Genomic DNA, 19,172 nt, shown 5'->3' with positions numbered 1-19,172 from the left:
TGCATTGGCAGGTGGATTTTTTTTTTACCACTAGTGCCTCCTGGGAAGCCCAAACAAAGTATTTTAAACAAGGAAGATACAGTTGCTTTGGAATACTATGAAAATAATCACCCATTTTTGCAAAAAGAAAACATATTTTCAAATGTCTTTGTGAGCTAGTTTTATGAAAAACAAGGTTTTTGTCTTTTGTTTTTTAAAAAAAGACTTTCTGAAGGGAAAGGAAATACAGGGGCAGAGTTGTCAGAATCCTACAGGCAGCTCAGGAGCAATCAGTCCATAATGGATTCTAGATGCCATATTTCCTGAGATGGCCGTCCCTTTAAGAGCATCTCACCCCAGAAATGACTCTCACAGAGACTCCCAAGGTGCTCATCCCCCCTCCCCACTCTCCAGTGACAGAGATAGGGGACAAAGGCTGCTATTTCTCTCACAAGGCAGGTGCTTCCACCCACCCGGGTAAGGAGCTCTGGGACTATGGTAATTAACATTTTTCTTTTAATCTTGCTTTTATAGTTAATCTCCAGAGCGTGAAAAGAGTTGGCCAGTCGATTAAATCCTAAGCATGCAATACAAATGAAATGAAGGCAGCCCTGATGAATATAAATGGATAAATTTGTTCCTTCTGTTAAAAAAAAAAAGTACCTTATGAGATACCCAGTTTGAACTACTAAATGAAATACTTGAAATTACCCACAGGAATGGTTTCTGGTTTAATAGGGAACAGTTTATCTAACTCTGGAGGTCATTTCTTCAGGGTCATAAGCAACCGCTCTTTGGTATCTTCTAGGAAAGCCACGAGATCCTATTTAAAGTTTGGTCCAGGATCACTGAGGCTTCCCAGATGGCGCCAGTGGTAAAGAGCCTGCCCGCCAGTGCAGGAGATGTAAGAGATACAAGTTCGATCACTGGGTCGGGAAGGTCCCCTGGAGGAGGGTATGACAATCCTACTCCAGTATTCTTGCCTGGAGAATCCCATAGACAGAGGAGCCTGGTGGGTTACAGTCCATGGGTTCACAAAAGAGTTGGACACAAGTGAAGTGACTTAGCAGGCACGCCAGTATCACTGGCCCTTGGTTATGCAGGAATGTGCAGGAAAGCTCCCTGACATGGCGCCCCTGGGGAACCTTCAGCAGGTCTGGCACTTGCTGTCTGAGTACCCAGGGCTATAGAAACAAGCATCTTTGTGGGGAGGAGGACGAGCATCTGTGTAGGGAGAAGGATGTGGGAGGTTGACCTTTCCATGCCAGATGGCACAGTTTCAACAAGGCCAAGTCTGAGAACAAGGTGATGGCGAACGAGCTCTGTGTCCTCAGGACACCCCACCTCCGCATGCACCCAGGCTTCTTCTTAGCCCTCACTTCCCCTGTCCAGTGCATGTTCAGCCACAGACCCCGACCAAAATGATGAGCAATTCACAAGAGAGAGAGGATTATCTCACTTCCACACATGGGGTCACAAAAGGTCGGATGTGATTTAGTAACTAAAACAACAGCAACAATCACTTCCACAGCAGTTGCAAGCAAACACCAAACATGGACTTTTTTTATTTTTTAATTTAAAAAACTCAACAGAAAAACAGAGCGCAACATTATTTTCAGAGGCACTGGTTGCAAATACTAGTCCAGACAGCAGACTGGTGCTTGCGGTCTCCAGGTACATTCTGTCAAAAAGACACTTCTTCATTGAAACAGATGTTGTGTAACTGTGGGTATCTGGGGATGTCAGCCACAGAATTGGTCTTCAGTTTTTCTTCCTGGTGCCAGTGAAGCCATCCATTACATTAAAGGCCCCCAAGTACTCACCCAAAAGCAGCCCCAGCTTGAAGGGCAAGACGCTAAAGAGAACACAAGAGGGAACATCTTGGTTATCATTCATGGGACATCTTTATGAGTTCCACTGAAAAGCAGGGCCATTGACTTGCTGCAGAAGACATCAGTCACTCACGCCCACCTGAATGTCCCTGTCTTTAGGTCCACCATGTGGGAGGACACCGGCCCAGGATCTCTGTGTTTCTCTTTGCTTTATTTATATTATTCACTCACTTCTGTGTCAGTCTCAAGGCCTGACTACATTCTGTAATGATGGACAGGAAGCGCGCAGCCTTGAGGAGTCTTGATCCTGCCTTGCCAACTCGCCCTGTTGCTCACAGTGCAACTGGGCTCTCAACACTCAGTTCCTCCCACTGTCCAAACAGGTCATTGCCCTTTCTTTCCTGGACAACAGAGAGAAGTCCACGCAATAGCCCCTCAGAGCTTTGGCAAGACCCAACTAAGACTGTCCATCTCCATCCCGCTCGCCCCTCCTGACACTTTGTTCCTGTCCATCATGATGTTCACACCGCAGGACGAGGAAGGGCACAGTCAGCCAACCAGAGACTTGTCCTAGGAGTGGGGACAAGAAAAGGGCCCTGGGCTCATGGTCCCTCTGGGGGCAGCCTGAGATATCCAGGGGGTTCCTGCCCTTCCCAGGTTCAGGTCTCTGGTCAAATATTATCTTCTCCATGTGGCCATCCTGACGCTTAAATCAGGATGCATCCTAGAGCCCTTGCTCCACAACAGGAAAAGCCGCTGCAGTGGGGAGCCTGCTCTTCCCAACTACAGAGTAGTCCCCACTCGCTGCAACTAGAGAAACATCCACACAGCAGTGAAGACCCAGCACAGACGAAAACAAAAATATAAATATAGAATATATAAATATATAAAAAACTGTTATCTTCCCCCCTCCCCCCCCCACCAGTTATCTTTTAAATGGCTCCTCTCTGTTGGCTCTGGAGTAAGCTGTTGACTGGACTGGCACGTTGAGAATTAATAGGAGCAGAAACATTACCTTTTTAAAATCACCATGAAGTATATAAACTTGGGCATATACAGGTACATGTTTTCTTGCAGGATAGCATCTACTATCTTCCTGACTGCATATTCTGGCTCCAGAATTGGTAAGAGAGAAGGACAGCTGGGGGAGGTGGGGGAGGGTTAAAAAAAATAAAGAAATTAGAGAAAGCAATTCTTAAAAATTACAATAAAACAGTTGTGAGCTTCCCAGGTGGAGCAAGTGGTATTGAACCTGCCTGCCAGTGCAGGAGACATAAAAGACACAGGTTCCATCCCTGGGTCGAGAAGATCCCCTGGAGAAGGAAAGGGCAACCCACTCCAGTGTTCTTGCCTGGAGAATCCCAGGGACAGAGGAGCCTGGCAGGCTACGGTCCATAGGGTCGCAAAGAGTTGGACATGACTGAAGTGACTTAGCAAGCATGCACACACAAGACATTATCATTTATTGGCTTCTTTTCCTTCCAGATTTGATATTTTTCTGTACTTGCTCTCTTATTATTAATATGGTGAGTAATAATATAACTAGAAGTTGAAGTGGAAATCAGGGATTCTAATTAATACAATGATGTTATAATAGGCACATATGTGAAACCAAATTAAACAAATGGCCTAAATGTTGCAAAGCGCATCTTTGAAAGTAACTGCCTGTCATCTGATGAGTGCAGACTGTATATTTATGCCCCTTCAACAACTTCTTGTTCTTCTGTGGAATCAGGGATGAGGGCAGGATGGAGCTGGTGGCAGAAAGGGGGTGTGTGACAGGAGTGCCAAGGAGATGGGGGAGCAGGTTGAGGCCAGCCTTGAAGACGTGGATATAGCCTTGATGTTTGTGTGCTGTGCTCATGCTTGGTTGTGTCTGACTCTTTTCGACCCCATGGACTGCAGCCCACCAGGCTGCTCTTTCCATGACATTTCCCAGGCAAGAATACTGGAATGGGTTGCTGTTTCCTTCTCCAAGCCTTGATAAACTATCACTATTAAACCCAGTGTCTTAATCACTAACACATCTAAGGAAATAAATTCTAAAACCGTTTATAAAGCAGGCTGAATGCTAGAAAAGTCTTTTTAAATAACTTTAGCCAGAACAAAATAAAATCGATGGTCAATCATTTTTCAAAATACAGTTCCTTTGAAATCAAACGATATGCTTACCCAGTAGCACATCCGTCAAACATTCCGGTTTTTATAAAAAATGGACACACGATAGTGGTTTTGATCCCGTTCTGTCCCTTGACAAGTGATTCTAAAAATACTGATTCAGCAAATCCATTGGCTGCAAATTTACTTGCACAGTAATCTGAAAAGACAAATGATACTATAATATAGTGTAAAGTTTTAAAATGGCATTACAGGAAGATTTCCTCATAACATGAATACCAGCAGAGACAAACCATTTCAGAGTTCTTGTTTTACATGATCTTGGTCTGCTCTGCCTGGAAGAGGTGAGGCGTGAGTGGGAAGGTCGGTGATCACCTCAAGGTCAGATGACAATGGCTATGTGGGCTTGAGGAACAGCAGGGCTGCCGGGAGTCACACAGCTGAACTTCACTCCCGTGGCAGTGACGGTAAGGCACTCTGCAGCCCTGACATGGGGCACGAGATGTGGGTTCTATCCCAAAGAACTCTGGCCCAAATGGGGCAGGAGGACACATAGTAGAAATAAAATAATAAGTCAAGGGACTTCCCTGGTGGTCCAGTGGTCACGAATCTGCCTTCCAAGGCAGGGGACGCAGGTTGGATCCCTGGTCAGGGAACTAAGATCTTACATGTCTCGGAGCTACTAAGCCCACGAGCCACAACTATGGAGCCCATGCACTCTAGAGCCCTTACTCTGCGACAAGAGAAGCCCCTCTATGCAAAAACTAGAGAAAAGCCCAAGTACCACCACAAAGACCCAGTGCAGCCAAAAAAACCATACACTAATAATAAGTCAAGTGGAAGCCTAGGCAGCAGAGATCAGTGTTGGTCATGATACCTGTCAGAGCAAGTTTTCTTCCAACTGGAATTCTTCCACTTCCAGAAGGAAAACAAAGTTTTTCTTATTTGGGCTTTCCTGATGGCTTAGACAGTAAAGAATTCACCTGCAATGCAGAAGACCTGGGTTCGATCCCTGGGTTGGGAAGATCAGGGCATGGCAACCCACTCCAGTATTCTTGCCTGGAGAAACCCATGGACAGAGGAGCCTGGTGGGCTATAGTCCATGGGGTTGCAAAGAACACATTGCCCCTTCAACCTCGACTGCTTGACTATCTTCAAATGCAGAAGTGGTATCTAGGTCAGTTCTGAGCTTTCTGTCCTTGGTTACACTCACTTCAAGTCAAAACCTGGGCATTCAGTTTGCTGAAAGGAAATGTCAGGAGAAGAAAAGGCATTTAGGTGACTTATCCTTCCCTCTGCCTCGCACAGCAGAAAACACACACCTTGGTGCTCTGCTGGGGAGCAGCTACTCTAGCCAGCAAGAACCAGGCTGCACTTGCCAGGCATAGGGTATCAGGCAGTTGCTGCCCCAGACGCTGGAAAAGACACAAAAGAAGTGGTGAGGGGTGCAGGGAGGTGAGAGGAGGGGTCCTGAGCCACCTCTGGGATCATGAGTCGTCTGGTAGAACTATAGCTCACTGAGCTCCTCTACTTCCGAGACTGGGATGAGCAGGTACAGCCCAGGGCCAGGGAACCTGCATTCCAAGTAGCAGCCCCAGTGGTTCTGATTCTGGGGAGTTGCTGCCCATGCCGGGAATACTTGTTTCTAAGGGAGCCAGGGAGGAGAGACCTGCATTTGAAGAGAGATGCTGTGTCTAACAAAAGGAATAACAAGCCCTGTAAATGCACCTATAGTTATGTCAAGGACCTGTGACTTCCCAGATGTATGAGAGAGGGGTAATAATAATGCCTGACGGATTCTAAGGACAGAGGCAGGGAGACCCAGGCTACAGGGAGACATGTACAGACTGCTGATATTGGGGTAATAAGTGGTTCTGGAAACCTATCTGGCAGCTGAGAGATACTTGCTGAGACCAGTGTCGTGAATCTGGAACCAGCTATGAGTCAGCCAAGCTGGCTGGTCTGCTACCTGAGTGTTGCAATTAGGGTTCTGATGGATGAGCCTCCGGGGGGCACCCCGGGGGGAAGGGCAGGACTTCCTAGAGCCAGCTCCCCAGTGGGCCCTCTTCACCAAAGATCTTGTATGTCTTATCCCCTCCCCACTGCTAATGTCAAGTCGGTTGCAAGGGACATGAAAGTGACAACAAATTCTTGCCAGTCTTTAATCGATGGAACAGCAAAAGAAAGTTAATTTTAGGTTTCCTGGGGTGAAGATATTTTCTCCAAGCTCCCAGCCAGGGGAGACCACTTATGGAAAATTCATAGAGCAGAAGGGTCCTCTCTTTTTTTTGGCTGCACTGGGTCTCCATTGTGGTGTGCAGGCTTTCTCTACTTGCAGTGTTTAGAGGCTTCTCTAGCTGTGGAGCACAGGCTCGAGAGTGTGGGCGCAGTAGTTGTGGTGCATGGGCTTAGTTGCCCTGAAAAGACTCTTGAGAGTCCCTTGGGCAGAAAGGAGATCTGATCAAACCAGTCAATACTAAAGGAAATCAACCCGAATATGCATTGGAAGGACTGATGCTGAAGCTGAAACTCCAATACTTTGGGCACATGATGAAAAGAGCTGACTCACTGGAAAAGACCCTGATGCTGGGAAAGATTGAGGGGGCGACAGAGGATGAGATGGTTGGATGGCATCATCGACTCAATGGCCATAAGTGTGAGTGAACTCTGGGAAATTGTGGAGGACAGGGAAGCCTGGTGTGCTGTGGCCTGTGGGGTCGCAAAGAGTCAGACAGGACTGAGTGACTAAACAGCATGAGATCTTAGTTCCCTGACCAGGGATGAACCTGCACCCCCTGCATTGGAAGGCAGATTCTTATTCACTGACCACAAGAAGTCCCAGAAGGATCCTCCTTAACCCCCTGATTACAGTGTCAGGTGAGTTTCGGGGAAGGTGACTATGCTAATCACTTGTATAAGGAATTTATAGGTAGGGTCTCTCTTCTTTTTTTTTAATTGGAGGATAATTGCTTTACAATGTTGTGTTAGTTTCCACTGTACAACAACATGAATCAGCTATATGTATATGTATACTCCCTCCCTTCTGAGCTTCTCTCCCACCTCCTTATCCCACCCATCTAGGTCTTTTATTAATTCCAAGCAACTGTATAAGACCTAATGATCCTAAAGTGCATAGTTCAGTCTGACGCAGGATACAGCATGCTTGGGGCTGGTGCATGGGAATGACCCAGAGAGATGTTATGGGGAGGGAGGTGGGAGGGGGGTTCATGTTTGGGAACGCATGTAAGAATTAAAGATTTTAAAATTTAAAAAAAAAACAGTTAAAAAAAATAAATAAAGTGCATAGTTCAACTTCGTGTAAGTATAGCAGCTGGGCAGTTTCGCTGGATGATAAAGTTCTCAACAACTTACCTTACTGAACATATGTCTTCATCTGTTACCATTTATTATTAATGCACCAAGTCAGTGCTGATTATGAGCAGGAGACGTGATCATGAGCAAGAGCCAGGAAGGGCAGAACAAGGGTGTGTGCGTGGCTGGAGAGGCTGATGTGACTGGTCTGTGCAAAGGCCAGGACAATGCAACTGGAGTGTGGCACCTCTCCTTGAGAGTCAGGACCATGCCTTTTAATGTTAAAGGCACATAGTTATCAGACTGCTGGTGGGCTCGCTGTCCCTGGAAAAAAAGCTATGACAAACCTAGACAGAGCTGTTGCTCAAGCTGAGGTTGTGAAATACCATATTTCTCTTACCTGCCAGTCCATTTATTCCAATTAATCCAGCTGAACTTGAAATGCACACCAAATGTCCATGGTCATTAGCAATCATAGCAGGTAGAAAGGCTTTGTAAGTCTAAGAAGATCAAGGTAAAACATTTAACATTTTATAGCACTTTTTTTTTTCAGATGTATATATAATCATCATGATTGAAAAAAATTAAGTTCAAAAAAATACCTGAAGGAAATGGGACATTCAAACTTAAATATCTGGCAAGTAACCGCCTTAACTGTTTAAACTGTGGATCAATATTTTTCTGGTGGTTATTCAAGTATTTTAATTGGAATTTCAATTATTAAAAATAATTTACTCAAACTTACATTTGCTCATATTTGACTTTTAAAAACACAACAAAAATAAAATAATTGAAACAGTACAGGAAAATCTTAATTGTGGTATCCACAGTCCACAAACCAGTAAGACCAGTCAAAGATATGGTTATTTAGATTTATGGTGACTTTTTTCCTCCTTTGGCTTATATTTGAATTTCAAATTTTTCCTGAACTTTGTTCACAGGACATGTGGCTATTGGTTTCAGTTTAAAAATATTACTTTGTTTTTAAACTCATCTGGCCTGTCAGGGAGACGTGATCACGAGGGGCAGAACAGGGTGTGTGCATGTCTGGAGAGGCTGATGTGACTGGTCTGTGCAAAGGCCAGGACAATGCAACTTGAGTGTCGTGTGGCACCTCTCCTTGAGAGTCAGGACCATGCTTTTTAATGTTCAAGGCATGTAGTTATCAGGCTGCTGTGGGCTCGCTGTCCCTGGAAGAAAAGCTATGACAAACCTAGACAGCATATTGAAAGGCAGAGACATCACTTTGCTAACAAAGGTCCGCATAGCCAAAGCTATGGATTTTCTAGTAGGCATGTATAGACATAAGAGCTGGATCGCAAAGAAAGCTGAGGGCTGAAGAATTGATGCTTTTGAACTCTGGTGCTGGAGAAGACTCTTGAGAATCCTAAAGGATCTCTGTGTTGTCCTTGATCCATCCAATCTATCCTAAAGGACATCAACCCTGAATATGAATGGAAGGACTGATGCTGAAGCTGAAGTTCCAATATTTCGGGGACCTGTTGTGAAGAGATGACTCATTGGAAAAGACCCTAATGCTGGGAAAGATTGAAGGCAGGAGGAGAAGAGGGTGAGAGAAGATGAGATGGTTGGATGGTCTCACTCAATCAGTGGACATGAATTCAAGCAAACTCTGGGAGATAATGAAGGACAGAAAAGCCTGGAGTGTTACAGTTCATGGGGTTGCAGAGTCAGACATGACTTAGCAAATGAACAGCAACAACAAAGTTGACTGTGCATCTTCGTGTGCCCCCAAACAGACCTGGTGGATGTTTGCTTGTTAATTATGCCTCCTTTCATTTCAAGGGAGTTCCTGCCTAGGCAAGTGATGAGGTCACCTGGTCATGTCTAAGCATGGTCACTTTTAACTTCTATGAGCCCTTATCTCACTGGGCTGTTTGAAGGCTTATTCACGAGGTGCCTGGGATGGTACCAGACAGGACACTGGCCGTCAGTACATGATTAGGACACAATAGCTGCTGTGTCTTTGCAGGATTCCCTGAGCAGAGGTGTGGGGATGTAGAGCTTAAGTTGGATCAGGAGAGGACAGCTTGAGCTAGAACTGAGAAGTCTGTGTTTTATTTAAGACCAGTACTGATGTAAGAGTCCACTCTGCAGTGGATTCTGTAAGAATCTGCCTGCAATGCAGGAGATCTGGGTTCAATCTCTGGGTCAGGAAGATCCCTTGGAGAAGAGAATGGCAACTCACTCCAGTACTCTTGCCTGGAGAATCCCATGGACAGAGGAGCCTGGCAGAGTCAGACATGACTGAGCAACTAACACTTTCACTACTGTAAGAGAACAAGAGGAAGCCTAAGTCGCTTCAGTCGTGCCCAACTCTTTGCAGCCCCATGGACTGTAGCCCGCCAGCCTTCTCTGTCCATGGGACTCTCCAGGCAAGAATACTGGAGTGGGTTGCTATTTCCTTTTCCAGGGATCTTCCTGACCCAGGGATCTAACCCACATATCTTATGTCTCCTGCACTGGCAGGTGAGTTCTTCACCACTAGCACCACCTGGGAATGACGTTTCTAACGAGAAGAAAAAGTACTTACCCATATATGTGCTTTGAAATTCACATCAAGAGACTTTTCTATAAGCTCATCTGGGCAGTCCATGAACTTTCTGCCTGTTACGATTCCGGCATTGTTGATCAGGATGGAAACATCACCAACTTCTTTCTTCACCTGAATTGGATAAGGAAATCAGCACCACCAGGGCAGCGCAGGGAGACCTTGGAGATACACAGGTTCAGTTTCAGACCCCGCCCCCGCCCCCAGCCCCTGCCCCACCAGCAGTGAAGCTGACGCCACAACATAGTGAGTCATACAGATGTTTCGGTTTCCTGGTGCATATACAAGTTATGTTTACACTATACTGTCATCTACTAACTGTGCAATTGCTTTAGGTTTAAAAAACAAGTTGCCTTAATGAGAAATGTTTTTTTGCTAAAAACGCTAGCCATCATTTAAGCCTTGACTGATCTGTAGTAACAAAGATCACTGATGACAGCTCACCGGAACAAATATAATAATGAAAGTGTGAAGTATCATGAGAAACAATGTGATGCTGAGACACGAATTGAGCAGATGCTGTCAAAAGGGTGCCGTTAAGAGTTGCTCAAGGCAGGATTGCCACAAACGTTCAATTTGCAAAAAAAAATCTTCAGCTGGTAGAAAAAATGCAATGTCTGTGAAGTGCCATAAAATGAGGTGCACCCATAATTCTTTATGTGAACTGGATTTATTCTCCTGTGGTTTTAGATGCTTCTGTCCTTGTTAACTCAGAGCTGCTGCTGCAAGGCCCTCTAAAAACAAAGCATGTCTATTTCCTCTGCAGAGTTCATGGCACATCAGAGATCTAAGTCTAATGCCTTTCTACTCATCTTCCCCTCTTATGGTGGTTGCAACACCTGCAATGCTACTTTCCTACAGGGAGCGTTATTCTTATACTCAGTAGTGACACAGTTAGTGACTTTGTCCTATGCTAAGAAGAGGCATGAGCAGCACAGCCTTTAGATGAACGTGGTGCTATATCAGGCATGATACCAGCCCATGTAAATCAAGCCCTGGCACTTGTAGCAGCAGGGGTGGGGCAGGGAGGTAATGAGGGAGTGTGATAGTCATATGAATGTTTCAAACATACAGGAGCTCAGAACCTGTCCGTCCTGTTTTCACCCCTTGGCTGGTTCTCTTCTCCCCAACACCAACGTTTAGGTGTAAGGTCTGTGAAGGGAGGATCAGAGGGGCCCCCGTCTGTTGCTGTCGCACTGGCACTGGCCAGACTAGATACTTAATAACTTTCATTTAAGAAATAAAAATCCTGGGAGTGCCACTGGAGCCTTCCCTTTAGAGCAAACTGTCAGCAAGTGACCCAGGCTTGGTCAGATTTCTGTTTGTTTGTTTTTTTTTTTTGAGCACAGGGTTTTCCAGGCTTGACGGCAGGCGGTGGAGCCATCCCTTGGCTTGCCTTCGTGTTTTGAATTTCATTCCTGTAATTTGTATCACATAGCAGGGGCCCTGTGTTCCCCGAATCAGAGGGAACCCCTGGCTGCAGCACCACTTGCATCTGTGTCTGGCTCTGTTGCTGTGTGTGCACTCGTGTGGGTGTGCAGATGTGGGTGTGAGCCTGCCTGTGTGGGTGGTGCAGCGGGGGAGACGGGCTGGATTACTGACGAGCAGACACTGCCACTCTCGCTCTCCCAGGAGGCCTGAGTCCCAGCAAGGAAGGTGACACGCTCGGTGTCCACTAGCCAATGAGATCCCTAGTCTCAGCGAAGTTAAGGATTGCAACGGAGACCAAGGAAACCTCATGTTTCATGTTGAAATTTTCAGATGGAAGTGCTGGAAACAATCTAACTTAAAGTCTGATATGGAGAGTGGCTGAAATATTTAGTCAAATCAAAGCTGAACAGCAGTCAAGGCACTCTTCCTGGGGCTCAATCACACGCTGAACGGGGCTGTGTGATTCTGAACAATAAACGACTCAACCAGGATGCCAGGTGGCGAGGATGGACTTTCTGAAATTGGTCCCAAGCTATGATCTAGGGACACAAGATTTCAAAGTTACGGGGCTCTGTGGAAGTAAAACACTGTCACATCAGCTCTAAAAATCTGCACTTTGATTATTCCTCTACGGGATAAAAATTTCCTGGTTACCTTTCCTCTATCAAGAACAAGAAGTGGAAATGGCTGGTTTATAGTATGAATGTCTTAAAGTCTTTTGTCTTTAAATGTGAACCAGTCACTGCTTAAGAGTGGCTCATAGCCAGAGAAGTGGCTCATAGCCAGAGAAGTGGCTCATAGCCAGGGGAAGTCAACCTGGCAGGAGCCTGTGTTCCAAGTGCAAACAGCTTAGTTTGCAAAAGTAGCTGCAGCAGAGCCCCCTACACTTTGAAAGGTGGTCCCCACACAAGCCCATGCCAGCTTGTCTGGTCTGGATCCCCAGACTTGCCGGGCAGCCTGCGATTGGTGATGGTGGTGGTAACGCATGTATCAGATGTAAAAGACAAAAGTCACAACTTAAAAGGAACTCACTGGCCAGAGATGTGCACACCCCTCCACTGGAGAGTCAGATGAGAAGCTGCAAGCAGAGCCTTGTTAGAGCCCACAAGCTGGGCAGGAACCTTCCAGCAGTCACATCTACTTTCTTCCTTCTCTCGAAACCAGGGAACACTGAGAGCCACAAAAAAGTAGTCCAGGGGAGTGATGCGTGCAGTGCTCGTACAAGAAGCGGTTAGAGAAATCCTTATGAGGGAAGAGGAAGCGGCCACCACATGGGCATGTGTCTCCTCGGGCTCTGCAAATCAGGAGCTCTGGGCTCCTGAAAGTATTCTTTATACATACTTCTCTACCGTCACCAAACAGCTGCAGTTAAGAGTCTTTCGGATGAATAACACATTCGCTTTTCATATGACCACGTGAGAGAAATGCAGGTTGAATGGAAATCACTGTTGGGGGTGGGGGAAACAGCTGGACTTGCAATCAGGCTAGATACGGGTTCACCTCCTGGTGTGGTCCTCCCCTAGCTCTGTGACTCCCAGCAGGTTATTTACTAGTCCTGCTTCTCAGTTTTTGTTATGCCTCCATGAAGGGCGCTATAGCCTTTCTCTTACATGGTAACAGGGGGCCCGGACAACCAGCGCATGAGCTGGCCAGAGGGCATTCTTCAGAGTCAAGAGACTCGCATCCCACCTGCAGCTCTGCTACTTATTACCTGCACTTCTCAGTTCAGTCACCTGAGAAACTCACCTGCACTAAGTCTCCATTTTCTTATTTGTGAAGTGGAGATAATAAGAGGCCTGACTTTATAGGTGTATAATTCAGAGGGTGCCAAGCATGGTGTGTGGCACATAGCAAGAACTCAAAAATGCTAATTCCCACACCATGATATTTTTTAAAGAGAGGCAAATCAGCACTGAGGAAGGCAGAGAAACTGATGAACATCCGAGACTACATCAAGTCCTTACTGCCCTTAGGAAGAGCAAGCACACAGGTTTACCTGGTTGGCCACTCTGTACACCTCCTCCTTCTGGCTGCAGTCACAGGTATAGGCATAGACCCCCTTGGCTCCAGCTTCCCCAGCCATCTTGTGGGTCTTCTCATTACTCTCCTGATTGATATCCCAGAGCACAAGCACCGACCCAAGCTGGGCAAATTTGAGGGCTAGGAGCCTTCCGAGTCCACTTCCAGCGCCTGTTATAAGTACGATTTCACCAGCAACATTCTTCCGTGGCTTTGGGATTATAGCAAAAACTACAGCCTCCACAAGAGCCAACGCTGATTTTCCTAAGAAAATGAACAATTTCTTGGCTGACTTCAGCTTGAGGGCCATGTTCTGGCTGACACCTATAAAGCAAGAGGGACTCATATAAGGACCTTATTCCATGGGGCCCATACTTCCTTGCAGAAGTGAAAGAAACTAAGAATCGTGATGTAATCATCCCTGTTGGTAGCAGACTCTGAACTGAGAAAGGGGGGTGGGGGTCCACAGGGACCATCTCGACCAACTTGCATCACAGTGCCAAGCTCATCACATCCCCGAATGCCTGTTATGTGTTCTAGGTGACAGAAATGCTCGTTACCCAGAAACTGTAACCACGGCTACATTTAACCCAAAGCAGAAGCTCCCTCTTTCTTATAGCTAGTTTTTCTCCATAATATGTCCTGTAGGTTGATTTCACCTTCAAGGTCTTGACCCTATTGTGTTAATGACACAATTGCTCCCTTCTGGTTTTATTTTTTGCCTCCTTTGAGGTTTCTGTTTTCTCATTGCACTGTTGTTATTTAAAATCTGAGATTCAAGAGAAAAATGTTGAAATCCTGAAGAGAAGTAATTAGACATTCTAGCCCCTATAACTTGCCGTCAGCACAAGTACCTGTTTTCCAGGCTCTGAGGCTCCCATGCTACATCCCTTACTACTTGGCCCTGCAATTGTATGACATCTGGGGAAGGGGTGAGATAGCTAGGCCCTGTGCCTGTCTGGTTTGGAGACTGGGGCAGGCCACGCTGCGCCTCTGGGCCTCGGTCTCCTCACCTCCTGGCCCTGTGGTCTAGGGTGGTTTTGCAAGTAGAATGAGAATGTTTGTGCATGTGTGAGCGCAATGCAGCCTCGCAGCTAGCACTTTATCATGTTAGCTTGTTTCTCAGACTCACAGTGCTGTCCACAGGAAGGTACCTGACAAGTTTGCCAAATGAATAAAAGGCAAACGTATATGGGGCTCAATGCCTCCACCCTATCAGTCATTCACACTTTAGTGAGAATGAGCTTATAAGATGCTTTCCTAACAAGCACCTGAGAAAGAAGGGAATGTCTTATTTCCTCCAGACGAGGAGAGAAGGGGCATACTGTGCTGTGGGCAGGGGTTTCCCTGAATGGGGTGGCCAGCTGAGAGCTGGATGTGAGGACAGAAGATGGACTTCATTAGTAAAGTGAAGCAGTTCCACACTGACTTTGAAGCTTGGCTGAGGACACACTAGTTCTCATAGATTCATTAAAGGATGGCTTGAAGTGTGGTCAGACCCTTAGGAAGTGGCAAACTAAATTGCTGCTTCTTGGCTCTTTCTACAGATGGCGCCTGGCAGGTTATAGTCCATGAGGTTGCAAAGAGTCGGACACAACTGAGTGAGCATACAAGCATGCGTAGATGGGACCAAGGACCAGAAAGAATGTGTGCGTGGCTTAGCCAGGATCCCGGTCTAGTTTGTGCAGGCTAGGTGAGCTCATTGTCACATTTCCTGGGCATGGATCCTGTGCAGGTACAATGCTGGGCCCTGGGGCTGAGTTGGTGGGCAGTCTCCCATAATCTCTGCCCTGGGGAGATAAGAGTCTAATGAAAGAATGAATATACCAGTAGGAGCTGCAGTGTTATAAAGAAAACTGTGTGTGTAGGGGGGCACTCTAGAGAGTAGCCAGGAGACCTGCTTTAGATGGGAGTCAATGGAGGAGGCAACAGGCGAGATCTGTGGAAAGTGACCTTTGATTGGACATGCAAATGATGAACAGGGCAAGGGAGGGCTTGGGAGCAGCTTGCCCAGCACAGGGATGGAAGAGTGTGAGCCTTGAGATAGGTTTGCTCTACGTGTGCAGGGAATAGGCATGCTAGTGGGAGTGGGGGTGGGGGAGCTGGATGTTCCGGTCCAACAAGGAGTGCTTCCTGCTGTGGAGCACTCAGCTTACCACACTTTGGATGAAATGGCTCTCAGACTCTTTGTCATCTTTGCTTCTGGATGATTGATAGAATCTCCCAGGCCCACAGGACTTGGAGAGAAGGTAGCTTAATGAGTGAACAGTGGTCTTCAGATTCTCATTTTAAACACACAGTCAGGGGATGGATTCCTTCAGGCCTGAAGGAAGACAGTCAGACTTCCCACAGGGATGCCATGCCTTGGGCACCCTCCCCAGGAGGCAGCCTTGGCATCATCCACACTACTTCCACGAGAAAATTCACATCAGCTGGCTGTGCATGAAATACTCCTCTGTGAGAAAACACACGCTGGCCAGCTGTGGACAACTCCTTTCAGGGACCCCATGATGTATGCCTTCGCCAGGGGGACAATGGTCTACCTCTCTCCTCAGCGTCTCCAGCACCATGAAGATAGCTGGAAGCCTCACCACTCTCCTGGTTGATGTAAAAGTTATTCGTTTCAGGGGTTCTAGATTTCAGTTTTCCCTTGTCTCCATGCCGGCATGACACAAGCCCTGGGAAAAGCCACTTCTTAACCCAACCCAGCAGATGCTTCCCAGGTTCTCTAGAGCTAGGCCTCCTGAGGTCCCCCTCATTGGGGTTTAGAGTGTCTGCGGGGTACTGGCACAGGCAGTGAGGTCTGGAGATTGTGGGTTGGAAATCTTGAACTGCACCGACCTCTCTGCATCCTTGGTAAGAACTGTGGCATCTCTTGTGTTTCAGTTTCCTTCCCTGAACAGGGGGATTCTACTAGAACAAGCCAACATGTATGAAATATGGAAGGTGTGGAAGTTATACGAGGTTAATGCATGCTGCATTCTAAGTTGCTTCAGTCGTGTCTCACTCTGTGTGACCCCATAGACTGCAGCCCGCCAGGCTCCTCTTGTCCATGGGATTCTCCAGGCAAGAATACTGGAGTGGGTTGCCATGCCCTCCTCCAGGGGATCTTCCACCCCAGCCTTCAGCAGCTATCACCCTGATCAGTCAGCAGCGATCAACATCAACGCAATATTCTTTACCAGCAAAAGGACTATAGCTTGCTGAAGCCTAGGATGATGGTTACATTTTTTAGCAATAAAGTATTTTTTTCGATTGACACTCCAGTATTCTTGCCTGGGAAATCCCATGGACAGAGCAGCTTGGTGTGCTGCAGTCCATAGGGTGGCACACAACTTGAGTCAGATATAAATTGGCGACTAAACAACAACAACAAACCCATGTGAAACTTCTGAGCAGATTGGAGGGGAAAAAAAGGTACCCATTGTGCCATGGAGCACAGCCCTCTCCAGGAGGCAGGGAGTGAGGGTGAGGGTGGAAGGAGAGGAGCTGGGCTAGATCTGAGTGCTGCCAGCTTTATCTCCCATCCACACCCACCTACTATGTGCCAGAAGAGTGCCAGATGCATGGAGACAGCAAAATAAATACCAGCTAAGGTTGTGACTGGTGTTCCAGCTAGCACATGAATTACAGAAACTTGGCTATGCCAGAGAAAGAGGCTAATAGCAACTACTGTGGAACACAGGTAAATGGGTGGCTCTCTCTTAGTGTAAAGACTGCTCCTTAGGAAGTCAGGGAACATATGTGTTAAATTTCATCAGGCTAAGACTTCTTTGGCGTCTTCATCCCATGGCTTACCCACTTAGTCCTATAGCTGAGCTAACTTGGTGCAGCATAAACAGATGAGGCCTGCCTCCCAGGCCAGGGCTCCGCTGCCCTGCTAAGAGGGCACGGGGTGAATTGTGTGTGTGTAAGTCTGGAGAGGGGCAGCGACAGACCAAGGCCAAGGTGGGTGCACAGAGCAGCGGAGAGTGGGGCACCTGGGCACAATGCCCGAAAGAAAACGAGGACACCCGGGAGGAATCCCGCCCTGCTCTGGGATGGGGCGGGAGGCTGGCAGCTCGGTTCTGGGACCGGGAAGCGTGGATCGCCGACGCAGAGGGGGCCTCGGGGCCCCTGCACCCAGCCGCCGGGTCTCCCCAAACGCGCACTCTCAGCGCCCCCACCCCCATTAACCTTAACGCCGCGGGCTGGCCTCGCACGACCCTAGCCTCCCGGAGACCTCGGTACTCACCCGGGACAGCTGCAGCAGAGAAGCCAGCCTGTTCAGCCGCCGGCACCAAGTCTCTGGCTTCAGCCGGGTGAGGTTCGGGGTTTATCCCTGGCGCCGCCTGGAGACCAAGGCCAAGGGCGGGACGGCCGCGCCCACGCGGGGGTGGGGCGCCCGCGGGCCTCTACGCGCCCCGGGGGCGTGTGCGTTCCCATTTTTTTTCTTCCCAGGCTGCCGTATTTGGAAGCTGGCAATTCTTTCTGGTGGACCCGACGTATACCTAGATTCCGGGCAAGTGCATCCCCCCGGGACGTTTAACATTTGCGATGCCCATGGCTGCAGCTTGGATTATCAAGTCAGAATGGCTGGGTTGACAGGGGGCCCTGGCACCAACAATTAAAAAGTTCCCCAAGCGTTTCATAAACGCAGATCGAGGCTGGGACCCTTGGAGAGGAGAAAACGGGGGAGGCAGATGCCCGGTCCGTGCAGGGAGGGAACCAGGTACTGTCCCTGTGGCCTGCAGTGCGGAGCAGAGAGGCGAGAACTGGGCTGTGTTTGGCTGTTCGGATTCCGGCCTGGGCTTTGGCATGTGGGCGTGACACAGCTCGGGAAGCTGGTGGATGCAGAGCTGGCAGGGGGCCTGGAGAAGTCGGAGAAGTTAACAAACGCTGACCCGTGTTTATTGAACATCTTCTCTGTGTACAAAGATCCAGAGACATAGCAATGCTACGTATGTTGGGAAGAAATAAGAGATAATAATCAGCGAATAACTTTTGGTCGTCATTTACTAGGTTATCAGTGAAATGAGTGAAGGTGGAGTTTCATGGGCGGCATGAGAAGGAATATCAGATTATAGGGTGCTAAAGAAAGAACTGGGAGTCAGGACAAGATTGCATTTAGAATTTACTGAGGGTTAAGTAGGACACCCAGGAGTGCCCAAGGTGCACAGGAGAGCTGCTTGGCCAACATGTATCTGGGACAAACCTGGCTGTGTGATTAACTCAAGTCCGTGCGCTGGATGCCCGGTGAGGCCAGACACACTGGCATGTTGGAGTCTGAAGCCGAGGAGTGTTTACTGCAGGGCCCTGCAAGGAAATAAGGAGGCTCACGCCCTGAGAAGGTTCCAGCAGCTGGAAGGGTTTTGGCAAAAATTGTCTTTTAATGTGTATAATTATATTTATTTATATTTAATTGGTTGATGGTTGCTTTACAATATTGGCTTGATTTCTGTCATGCATCTGTTGAGGGAGTTTGTAATTTCTTTGGTTCTGTCTCGTTGACACAACGGACGGACTGGTGTTATTGCCCTCGGAGGGACCAGAGTCACTGTTGTAGCCACGCGTTCTGGGAAACAAACTCACTCAGAAGAACAATGCAGGTAGTGGAGTGCAGTTTGCTACACCATTTACACCAGAGAACCAAGGCAGAATCTCCTCTTAGCCAAGGACCCCAACCAGTTTTTGTGAAAACCTTATATACTGTAAGTGTACGTGCCTAAACCCACCTCCCCAAATTCCCTGAGACTAGTCTGAACAATTGAAAATAAAGATATAATCAAAGTTAACCTGTGATTCATTTGCCTAAAGCCTAGGTAGTTAACAGTGGACAATTATCAATAGGCCTGTGGTCATACTCCAATAAGCATAATAGAATGTATGATTCTATTCTGTTACACAGATAACTAGGGTATTCTTTTAGG

The 19,172-nt window shown here is 47.4% G+C and overlaps 1 protein-coding gene across 1 annotated transcript; it reads right to left on the bottom strand.

Moving 5' to 3' along the window:
* Positions 1,514-17,601, bottom strand: LOC102186703 (epidermal retinol dehydrogenase 2). The gene is made up of 7 exons (XM_005688996.2): positions 17,498-17,601; positions 13,241-13,587; positions 9,796-9,927; positions 7,642-7,741; positions 3,984-4,128; positions 2,827-2,952; positions 1,514-1,834 (listed from the first exon to the last, which is right to left on the bottom strand). The coding sequence occupies exons 2-7, from the start codon at positions 13,571-13,573 to the stop codon at positions 1,741-1,743; spliced, it is 930 nt and encodes a 309-aa protein (XP_005689053.1). The 5' UTR covers positions 13,574-13,587; positions 17,498-17,601; the 3' UTR covers positions 1,514-1,740.

Source organism: Capra hircus, chromosome 14, assembly GCF_001704415.2.
Source record: "Capra hircus breed San Clemente chromosome 14, ASM170441v1, whole genome shotgun sequence".
NCBI lineage: Eukaryota > Metazoa > Chordata > Mammalia > Artiodactyla > Bovidae > Capra > Capra hircus.
This window is presented reverse-complemented; position numbering and strand designations above follow the sequence as displayed.

What these genes read in the sequence shown, in the direction of transcription:
- LOC102186703 (XM_005688996.2), bottom strand. Translation starts at nt 13,573, where the DNA reads ATGGCCCTCAAGCTGAAGTCAGCCAAGAAATTGTTCATTTTCTTAGGA. An exon ending in TGGAATAAATGGACTGGCAG is followed by an intron (nt 4,129 to 7,641) that starts GTAAGAGAAATA and finishes TTGTCTTTTCAG; the next exon opens with ATTACTGTGCAAGTAAATTT. An exon ending in TTCATGGTGATTTTAAAAAG is followed by an intron (nt 1,835 to 2,826) that starts GTAATGTTTCTG and finishes TGTTCTCTTTAG; the next exon opens with CGTCTTGCCCTTCAAGCTGG.